We start from the raw sequence: 10,538 nt of genomic DNA on the forward strand, positions 1-10,538 counted from the left end.
TGGCCTGGAATGCAACCACCTGGGCCTGACACCTGTCTAGAGTGACAAGCTATTATACTCAGAGGAGTAGGTGAGAACTCATGTAAACTTGGCTCTTTGGAGAGAGTCAACTCTATGAGGAAGGCTGTGATTAAGGAATATTCTGGTTGGAGAGGTTTTATGTGGGTGTCCACATTTGTACACACCTCACCATGCCTCCTTCTCTACCAGTTTGTCTTGTTCTCTGTACACCCCCAGGCCCAGAGCACTACGGTGTGGTAATTTTCAGTCACCCGGGGCAAGGTCCTCTTGGATGGGATCCCTCAATCCCGAGGGCTTTAGGATACCAAGGCCCAGAGCCAGCATCAGGGCTGATGTGTAGACTGTGATTTTACAACTCTGTCACAGTGTGTGGGTGAGAGGGGGTAGTCACAATTCTTGCCTACCAACCATGCCTCAAGCTCTGAGTTACGGTGACCAGTTAAAGCCAAAGAAGAGACTTGAATCCCACATTCTCTTCCAGGAGCCAGTCATTTGCTAGTTTACAGTTTCTCCCCATCTCTAAGCTAAATCTGTTTGGACAAGGGGACACATCTAGAGGTGGGATAAAGGCAGAGGCAATGGAGACGGTGCCTTCAGCAAGAGCATGGAGGCCCTGCAAGGCTGGATGGAAGCCAAGAGGCCCAGGTGATGGGCAGCGGATGGTCAAAAGAGTACAATCCTGCCTCCATCTGGGGCTAGTGTTTGATATTCCTTGCAATTCACTTTGGTGACCTCTGTTGGTGGCCTTAATGACCCCCAACATGCAAAATGGTTTGTTCTAAATAGACTCCCCTCTGCCTTTCCCAAGTTGACCGTTCCATGTCTGTGGCTGGCAAAGTAATGTCTGGCAGACTATCCCATTAACTCTCATCCCCACCTCTGCCTTGAGCCCCTTATCAAGAGACCATGGATAGGCAGTTACATGCCTTTGTCCAGTGGTTGTTTCCATCTGTTGTATCATGGCTAAGCGGACTCTTCAATTCCTGTCCACCAGGTGCCCCATGGACTGCTCCTTCCCTATTCCTCCATGTTCCCCCATCATCTCTGTCTCCTCTCCACACTCTCCAATGGACGGTCTCAGCTGCTGACCATGAAGATCTGACCGAAGGCAAAGTCCAAGGTTAACAAACACCTGCAGATCCAGCCCCAGGATTAGGGTGTACGAGATCTATCAAGTAAAGACAGGAAACATCCTCCACTGAACCTGAGGTCCACGTAGGCATGTCTTGTTCCATGATATCTTTCCAGCACTAGGAACAGCACTCAGCACACAGTTCAAGCCCATTAGATCTTTGTTGAATGAATGAGCCCATCGATGAGGCAATTCCACCTCTAGGAATATGTGCTAATGTGACACTCACACATGTGCACAGGGTTGTGTGCACAAGAATGAGAGGAGCAAACAACTGGGAAAAAACTTGTGTTTATTAACTGTCAGGGACTGATAGCAAGGTTTGAGTAATGGGGGGTTGCGGCATGGAGCACCTGTTGAACAGGGAACAGAATGAGGGGGACATCCCCAGAATACACTGTTAGTGGGAAAAGGGAGGTGAGAGATGCTCATATGGGTACTCTGTGTGTGTGTGTGTGTGTGTGCGCGCGCGCGCACGCGTGCGTGCATAAATGCAGAGAGAAATGTCTGAAACCACAAAAACTGCCCTCGGGAGTCACATCTGGGAGGGGAGGGCTGTGCTCTTTTGTACAGAGATATCTGACAGCACTTGTTTCCTGAGGGAAGTGCATGGACACAAGACAGAAATATACCTTCAGTATATGTGTTACTCATCAACGAAACTCTAACATCTAACAGAATATTTGTACATAGTAAGAACAATCAGGTTTAACTTTTCACAGCTGTGAACTCTTTTTTTCACTTGCTGTACACCTGATGGCCAGGAATTCACAGCCTGGCCCATGTCTATAAAAGGCCATCAGGTCTGCTCCTTATCATGGGCACTTGTGACATTTCTGAGGTGGAGACAAGGAGAGAGAAGGAAAATAAGTGGCAGTGACCTCCCATAGCCGGATCCAACAATACCCAGGCCCTCATGCTGACCTGCAGGGCCTCGAGGACACATATTTCACCCTACCTCAAGATCTGGACACACCTCCCACTGCTTCTCAAGGTGAACCATATGCTCATGCCCCAGAGACTCCCTCACCATGCTATGAATTCCTATGTTAGTTGACAGTGTGGCCTATTCATCAGAAGCTGACTGGGGTTGTCCAGGGCATCCTTGTTGGGGAAGATCCCTAGATACACAGAAGAGAGAGTAGAAAGAGTGTGGAAAGCCTCATTATTTAGCCTCTGTGCTGCACCTCAAGGGTCTCTGAGGAAGGAATGATTTAGGAAAGAGTGACAAAATGGGATACCAGTACTGTAAGAAGAGTTTGTTTTGCAGGGATGTGGCTTGGAATGAAGTGTCACTTACAGAGTTAATCATCTTCCTCGAGGTCACTGATCTCTTCATACATGACTATATTCTTTCTTTCCCTCAGCCTGTAGGCCCAGACATTAGTCTTCAGTGTCTGGGTCCTGTAGTGGCAAAGATTTGGTCAATGGGGGATGGGTGGGTTGTGGAGCGTTGGGTTCTTTTTAACAGATGAGCTGCCTCTTTTAGGCCAAGTGCCCATGAGCCTTCTACATGGTTTGTCTTCCACATCTGCCAGCTCAGAGAGGCTGAGATGTTAGACCTGCACAAGTACATATCAAATGCCATTTAGGGTTTTAGCTTCTGGTGCTTCTCACTGTCAGGGTTAGATTCTCAAACTCAACTTACCAGTACATTTATTCAGACCTTCTTTCTTTCAGCATGTATTTTTAAGGCCATATTGTGTGTCAGATATTGAGCTGAGGGCTGCGGATACAATTCTGAGTACGGTATTTTCTCGGGTTATTACGGATGGAATTATTTAAGCACCTTTCATGTCGTTAACCTTCTCCATTTCATTTAACGCCTTCAAACAACTTATGAACTATGATTCTTTATTTCTACTTTATGGACTAGGACTCTGGAGCTCAGAGAATTTGGAGGAATTGCCTGGGAGTACATGGCTTTTATATCAATGACAACTTAATCTGTGACTCTGGAAGTCATGTATTAATGGCTCAGCTGAAGCTGAGCAACACCCTAAGTCCAGCCTGGATCCAGTCATGTCCAGGATCCATCCCCCACTCTAGGAGGGCCAGAGGAGTTGTTCCTAAATGGTTTCCATTTACCTGCTGACTTCTCCATCTGCTGACTAGAGGCATTTGCTTTTCCTGGGGGACACAGCTGTTTCTGAGCTGGCTCTGAGCCATGTGTTTCTGGAAGTGTTTTCAAATCATGTTCTTTGCTTCCTGGCTTCTTGGGCATCTCCTTTTCATGTAAAAGTCACATATAGACAGTATCAATGTCATTGCCCTAGTACTCTAGTACTAGGGTTTACACAGTGTCTTCACGTGCAGTACCTTAATCAACATTCTCAACAATTCCAGGAGATCACCACAGGACCCGTACCTCAATTATGAGGAAACTGGGAGGTCAAAAGGAAAAGGAATGGCCTAAAAAAAAGGTATTTGAAAGACCAGAACTTTCCAGACCAACACTCTCACAAACAGCAGAAGCCTCCATGTAAACAGTTCTGTTTTATATGGAAGATGTGGGGGAAAATAGCATTCTAAGAATCTGTGAGGTCCAGAAAGTAACAAGGGGCTTCTGCGAAATATAAGTGATCGCATATAAGTGAGTAGACAGCTGCTGGGAGAGAAACTATAAAAGTGTACAAAGAGGAACAAACATTGCTGAGAAAAGGTGTGTGGAAGATGAATGTGGGGAGGGAGAGGAAAGGATGGTTCACAGAAATCAATGTAGATACTAAAGAAAGAAGTGCCCCTTGTGACAAACTGTCCTACCTTGGAAAGATCATTTAACGTGGAAATAGGGAGGTGGTTCCCACATCAATTCTGCTTGCGTCAGGGTGTGATATGGCCAGCATACTTCAGTTGCCTTTCATTCAGCTCCTTCATTCAGGAAATAGTGAACAATAAACAGACAGTAGGTGAACATAACACTCTAAGCTTGTAAACACTTGCAATGTGGTAATAACAAAGAGGAATACTTTCTCTTATGACCCTTCTTTGAGTTCTCTCCACAACTGTCTCCACCCTGGCAACCCAACTCCCAGATCCCTTTCCCCTCTCAATTGGTTTAATTTACAATTGTGGAAACACTTATTCAATACACATTCAGACACCTCTAAGGATCCCTGAGCGAACCTGACTCTTTAGAAATGCCTCAGGTGCAGACAAGACCCGAAAGCACTCTAAGCCAGGGGTCCCCAAACCCTGGGCTGCAGACTATTATTGGTCAGTGGCCAGGTAAGGACCAGGCCAAATAGCAGGAAGTGAGAAGCAGGCAAGCAAGAAAAGCTTCATCTGCATTTGCAGGCGCTACCCAGCACTAGGATCACCGCCTCAGGTCCGCCTCAGATCATCAGGCATTAGATTCTCATAGGAGCACCGGTGCCTGGTGCCAAAAAGGATGGGGATCGCTGGTGTAAGCCATCCCCAAGCCATGTAAAAATGGCTCTGTGACAGAGGAGAGGGAATTGGTACTTCCTAATGTGATAATAAATGTCTAAAGAAAAACAACAGGAGCATCTTTGCAGTAAAGCACTAGAGAGAAAACCTGAACTTCATAAACATATGAAATATTCATAAGCTTGGAAATTGTTTCGGGTTTTGGATTAGGCTGCAATCACTGCCACCATGGTCTCAGGCAAATTAATTAACGACTCTGTAACATACCATTGTTATTTTGAGTCACTATTACCATTTTTAATATTCTCATCATTATGTATAAGAGTAACAACTTCATAGGGGTTTCTTTAAGGATTAAATAAATTATTGCATATGAAATGCTTAAGGAATATATGGCGTAACTATGAACATATAAGTAGTATCAGCTGTCACAGCTGTTAATTATTAAGCTACTGATGCTCCATCTGGCATTATGATAAAGAGACCAGGAAAGAGAGGCAGTGAGGACCAGGCCAGTTTTGATGTTCTCCCACTCTTACCAAATTCACATCAGTGGAGGGAGAAAGGCCCTGTGGTCCTTCAGATTTGGGAGATACTCACCTTCAGGTGTTGCAGGTCAGAAGTTTCCTGAGGACGCTCATCTAAAAGAAAGTGATAAAGCAGAAGTGTTCCTTGTTGCTGAATAATCCCAAACTCCAGAGATTATCCTGGAATATCAGGGAATTCTGCAGCAGATGGCATGAATCCATTCAGTGTCAAGGGCTTATGGTGAGGCTGGCTATGAAATTATTTAATAACGATTTATTTATGGTATTTACTGAGGGTGTAAATTCATCACTTTCCTTCTGATGATTTACAAAAAGTGAGCTAAATCCCATCAAATGCCTCATCCTATTACATTACACACTTCCTACTTTTTACCCAAAGAATGAAATGGATTGCTTAGGAATTTGAACTGTATCCACATAAAGGTGTGTGGCAACTAAAAATCACCGTAGACTTAAAACGGGTGAGTTTTATACTATGTCAATAATACCTCAGTGAAGCTGTTAAGTGTGTGATGCACCAGGAATGATTTAGCCAGCGATTCTGGAAGGTTTCCCATCTGAAAACATTCCCCAAATGTCAAAAACCTTGTTGGTAAGCAAGCACTGGATTCTTAAACCTCGGACAGTAATTTTGGGAGCTTGTGGAATGTGGCCTGTTGAACTGGGGAGTCAGAGGTCTGTTGGAGACAGCAGGAACATTCTGATCTAGTCTTACGATAGTGCTGTCAAAGCAGAAGGCCACTGAACACATCCCATACCTTCTATGGAGAGTAAGCACACTGCTTGCAGGCACAAAGATTTCTAGAATCTGTTGCTTTTTTCACCCCATGTTGTGTCTGCTCGCTGACAACTGAGAAAACTCAGTGTGGGGGGGGGCGGGATTTCTCTCTGAAATCCATTTCTCTCCCAAGGTCAACCCATAGATTCAGATTCATTTAGGAGCGAGAGTACAATTCTGTTTGGTAAAGCACAGGAAAATAACTGAATGTCATCACATAATGCCTTAATCACTTTGTCTCCTAAGATGTTTCTCCTAAGATACCTATTCACTATTCTAAATTTGGCTCTGGTTGTTTTGGGAAGATTTGCACTTTAATCAAAGTTTTCGTAATTCTCCTGTGATTCACTAATGATGTTCAGCAGGAATAATAACTCCTTTCAATAAAGAGTGATTCGAACTACAGAAAATTATGGAGAATAATATTAGACACCTGTGCCCATATAACACTGGCTCTAGTCAGACTGAACACAATCTGACAACTGTTCAGATCACTCTGAGATCTTTATTTGAATATAACAAAAACATTCTAAACAACTTACAGCTGAAGGCATCTGTGCAGCCCTCACGGATGCCTGCCCTCCCTCCTTTTCCTTGCCTGAATTTGATGAGTCGTATTCTCATTCAGGTTTTTACACATTTGCCAATAACTTATCCATAAAATATATATGTTCCTGTTTTGTGTGATTTAGGATTTTATACGAATGGCCTCTGACTATACTTAACCTTCTGCATGCAGCCATGATCCCTTTAGGAGAGAAACGCCTGAGAATCTTTCTCGAGCAGCTGGACTCTGAAACAGTTGCGCTTCAGGGGACAATTTCCAGGCCCTTACTGTCACTCATCCTGATTCCCGAGGTTCTGATCTTCATGAGAATCATTCTCAGGAGATTTTGCGGTCTGTTTGTTAGGATTCATAAAAGCTGGGAGGGTGGCATTGAGACTTAAAAGAAGCAAAATATTTGTTTTTTAAGAGACAGCATGAGAAGTGGATGGGATGCTGGAAAGCAGCAGGGATAGTAAAGCTCATCAGCCGGCTGTTAGATCTGAACAAGGGCCAGAGGGAGAGAAACTTGCAGGATCCAAGTCTGAGCTTCTCCGTGACCACTCCCGCCCCTAACACCTGCACAGGAGCAGAAGGTCGGAAGCTTCCCTGGGATTTATCCCCATGCAAAAAGAAAGAAGGGGACACTTGCCACAACCTCATCAGAAGCCACGGCCTATAAAGGGAAAGAGGGATGGTCATGTGTTCCCAGGCCTGTGTGGACCTAGAACTTTCTGTTACCTAGACCAGTCATGGTGTCGTAGTTTCTCTTCATGTACACATAGGTGCATTTCTGTGAGTTTCCCAGCTTTGCCCATTCTTCCTTAGAGAAGTATTTGCAAATATCCTTGAAGGCCTAGAAACAAAGAAAAATGAATCCAGGCAACAACTCGGGCAACAATATCTGACCTTCAGATGGGCCTCTTCCTCCGCCACAGTACCTCTGTGTTGAATCTATAAACTGCAGATAATAACTCCTCTTGGTTGACGTCATGGCTGAGATAACAAGGGTAACATTTCTTAGCCCATTCCCTGGCACGCACTGCTGCTTACTCCTGGTTACAGGCTCTCTTCTTTCCTTCCTGAAGAAACTGAGAGTCATCAGATAAAGTACAAGGTCGCAGACATTGTTTTCTCCAGGCATGAGAGGTAAGTTCTGAGTGAAGATGGGAAACTCCTGAGGCTCTGCATCTCCCTGACACCTTGCTTCTTGTTCCACTGCCTCTGACTTTACCTCTTCAAAAGTATAGTCACACTCCATTGTCCCCTGGGCCACAACTCTCCCCCTCCAGATGACCTCACCTTGCATTTCTCCTCTGATTTCTGGGAATCTTTCCTGGAGCTTTTTACGAAGGAGCTGCCTCTGTTCATGGCGGTGGGATTGGTCTGAACTGGATGGGACACAGCCTGAGTCTTTCCAGTCCTAAGGCCTAGGATCCTGCGGATAGGGTGGAGAGAAAGCACTGAGGGAAGGTCTCACTCAGACTGTCACCTGAAAGGAAGGTTCTGCTTTTCTCCGTCCTTGGCTTGTCCCTCCCTGAGGAAGAACGGGGTGGGGAGGGAGTGGAGGAGGGGAATAGGGGGGCGGTCAGAGGAGAACAGGGCCCAGAGGTCTCTGGGAGAAGGACTGATTAGGAAGACAGCTTTTCTGTGGGCATGGTCATAGAAGCCTTGAGTGTTTGAGGGGGGTTGGCTGCCGTTGTTAGTAGTTAAGCCTGGGGTTTGGCTTATCCTGAAGGAAACATATAAAAACCCTTGCTGGGGATGCAGTCACAAGCAGGTGTAGTTCTACCCATGGGGTGGGGGGTGTTTTCACTCAAGAAGGGAGGTGGGAGGAAAGGCCCAGAGATCCTATGTTTTGGGTTTTCAGGAAGAGGGATGTGGGGTTTTTCTCTGTTGAAAAGAAATGAGGATCGCTAATATGAGTGGATTTAGAGGCTAGTTCTTGGTTATTTGATAATTATTAGAGTAAAGAGAGCTGGAATCTCTGAGAATACAGGTCCAGCCACCACTCCGGCTGAGAATGTGGGGAGTTTTAATGCAGCAATCTGCTGCTCCCCAAACTGAGGGCAGAGGGTGTCTCTCAGTGAGAGGATATTTCGGGATTTGTGAGGCCACAGAGATTGGTGCTTTATCCCAGAGGAGGCAATGAAGGAGTCCATTAGGCACAGGCTATTATTTCTGGTTGAGGAAATCTAGGGGCGTCTGGTAGAACTGGGGATTTCTCGGGTGAGGGGGTTTCGCCTCCCTGAGGAAGAGCAGCTAGGCAGTCTTACAGACTGACGATAGTTTTAGTTTTAACTCTGCCTGAAAGAGATCAACCGCGGACGGCTTTCGATCGTCCCTCAAGCCTACGGTTCTTGAGGATTATCAGGAGGCACAGCGAAGACCCAACCGCTTGAGCAATCTGCAGAGGCCCCCAGCTTTTCCACCTGCCCCCACCCCTGTCCCTTAACCTGTCCAGGGTAACCCTTAGAGAGAACGTACCTCAGAAATGAAGCGGTTGTGAACTTCGGTCGATCCATGCGGAGAAGAAAACCCGCGCGGTTCAGTTACCCGAGGACCTTTGACCGGTCGGAAGAGTTAGTGAGCTTGACCTGGCCAACGGAAGTCAGGCTAGTAGAGGGGGGGCTTGAGGCAGGGGTAGAGTCTATCATCCAGGCTCCAGAGCCAGGAATGTCTTATTAAAGTGGGTGGAGACAATGATTTTCCCGCATGAAGCAAGGTTTCCCTCCGCCAGAATTGACCACTCCCATTTCCGTGGTTTCATCAGCAGGCATGCTCCATGTTCCCTTTCACTCGGCTTACTTTTTCCTTTCCGTCTGCTGTGCACTTGTTGTCTAGTTTTAATAAGTGGACTATATGTGGGGCACCGTCATGTCGTATCCTTTCGATCCGTCGCCTACTTACGCGGTTATGAGGTCTCTCCTAGGACCTCCTGGGACCTCTCTTATAAGTTAAAATTTTTAAACTGGTTTTTTTTTTTTTATTTCTTTGCCATTCCTTATTCTTAGGTCGTATTTATGATGTCTGGGATAAATCGATCTTTATCCCAGAAAGCATACTGCAAGTAAATGGGCTGTGGCGATCACATCATTACGAGCATGATTGTGATTCTACAAGTGGTAAGAAATTTTTATTTTAATATCCTTTAAAACTAAGGTTATATGACATTGAAAATGTTTGAAATGGCTTACTTCTGTTGGTGTACAGTGGGAAATGTTGAGCAGATATGGTTGTTTATTTTGACCTTGTTTCTTCAAATACCTTTCTAAAAAATTGCCCAGAGCACAGTTTTCTGTCATCCATTTTAGGGATCCATTCTGTCTTCGACACACTACCTAATTGGAAAGTTAGCAGTGATTTATTATTCAAGGAAAGAATGTTTTAAAAAATAGTATATGTTTAGTACAACACTGTGCCTAAATCTTCAAAGTGCCAAATGCTTGCAAAATGCCAATATGCATAACATTATGCAAGGGCAATACTTGTTTGGTACATGGCTTACAAAACCTATCAGTTATTCACTCAGCAATGATTTTAGTTGCTGTTATAAGTCATCAGTCATTTTTTCCATTGTGTTTGTGTGTTTTCTAGGTAGAAGGTATTTTCATACAATCTTATGGCAACTGCATTTCCTATCAGAAGTTTCCTCTGTGCTAAGCGAGATAAGTTTCCTCTTACCTATATCAATAGAATTCATGGTTGCTGGACTTATAATGGTGATCACTTCCTTTGGTATATAAATACCAAATTTTGAATAACTAGGGTATACACCTGAAACTAATATATCATATGTTAGCTATACTTTACTTAAAAATTTTTAATGAAGAATTCTTACATTTATGTTATGTTCATTTGAAATCAGTTATACTCAACTACTTAACTGAGGAAATATTCTTTTTAAATTAAAAAAAAATTTAAACTTTTCAGTTACGGTTGACATACAATGCTATGTCATTTTCAGGTATCCAATGCAGTGATTAGACATTTATATAACTTACAAAGCAATCACCTCGTTAAGTCTAGTACTCTTCCGACACTATATATAGTTATTAAGATGTTATTGACTGTATTCCTTATGCTATACTTTATAAGTCAGTGAACATAGAGGTGCATTTATCT

At 44.3% G+C, this 10,538-nt stretch overlaps 1 protein-coding gene across 1 annotated transcript; it reads right to left on the reverse strand.

Annotated features, from left to right (window-relative positions):
* Positions 1 to 2,457: 2,457 nt before the first annotated feature.
* LOC120610803 (protein SSX1-like) lies at positions 2,458 to 8,938 on the reverse strand. Its single transcript, XM_039873108.1, has 4 exons — positions 8,901 to 8,938; positions 7,716 to 7,851; positions 7,145 to 7,269; positions 2,458 to 2,557 (listed from the first exon to the last, which is right to left on the reverse strand). Exons 1-4 carry the CDS (start codon positions 8,936 to 8,938, stop codon positions 2,458 to 2,460), a joined length of 399 nt encoding a protein of 132 aa, XP_039729042.1.
* Between the last annotated feature and the right edge of the window lie 1,600 nt (positions 8,939 to 10,538).

The sequence above is a fragment of the Pteropus medius genome, unplaced genomic scaffold, assembly GCF_902729225.1.
Source record: "Pteropus medius unplaced genomic scaffold, Ma_sr-lr_union100, whole genome shotgun sequence".
Taxonomy (NCBI): domain Eukaryota; kingdom Metazoa; phylum Chordata; class Mammalia; order Chiroptera; family Pteropodidae; genus Pteropus; species Pteropus medius.

Excerpts from the sequence above, each read along its gene's own strand:
- LOC120610803 (XM_039873108.1), bottom strand. The coding sequence starts at position 8,938 with ATGGATCGACCGAAGTTCACAACCGCTTCATTTCTGAG. Across the intron at positions 7,852-8,900 it reads ACAACCGCTTCATTTCTGAG|GATCCTAGGCCTTAGGACTG; the intron begins GTACGTTCTCTC and ends CCCTATCCGCAG. Across the intron at positions 2,558-7,144 it reads ACTGGTCTAGGTAACAGAAA|GACCCAGACACTGAAGACTA; the intron begins GTTCTAGGTCCA and ends TTGCCACTACAG.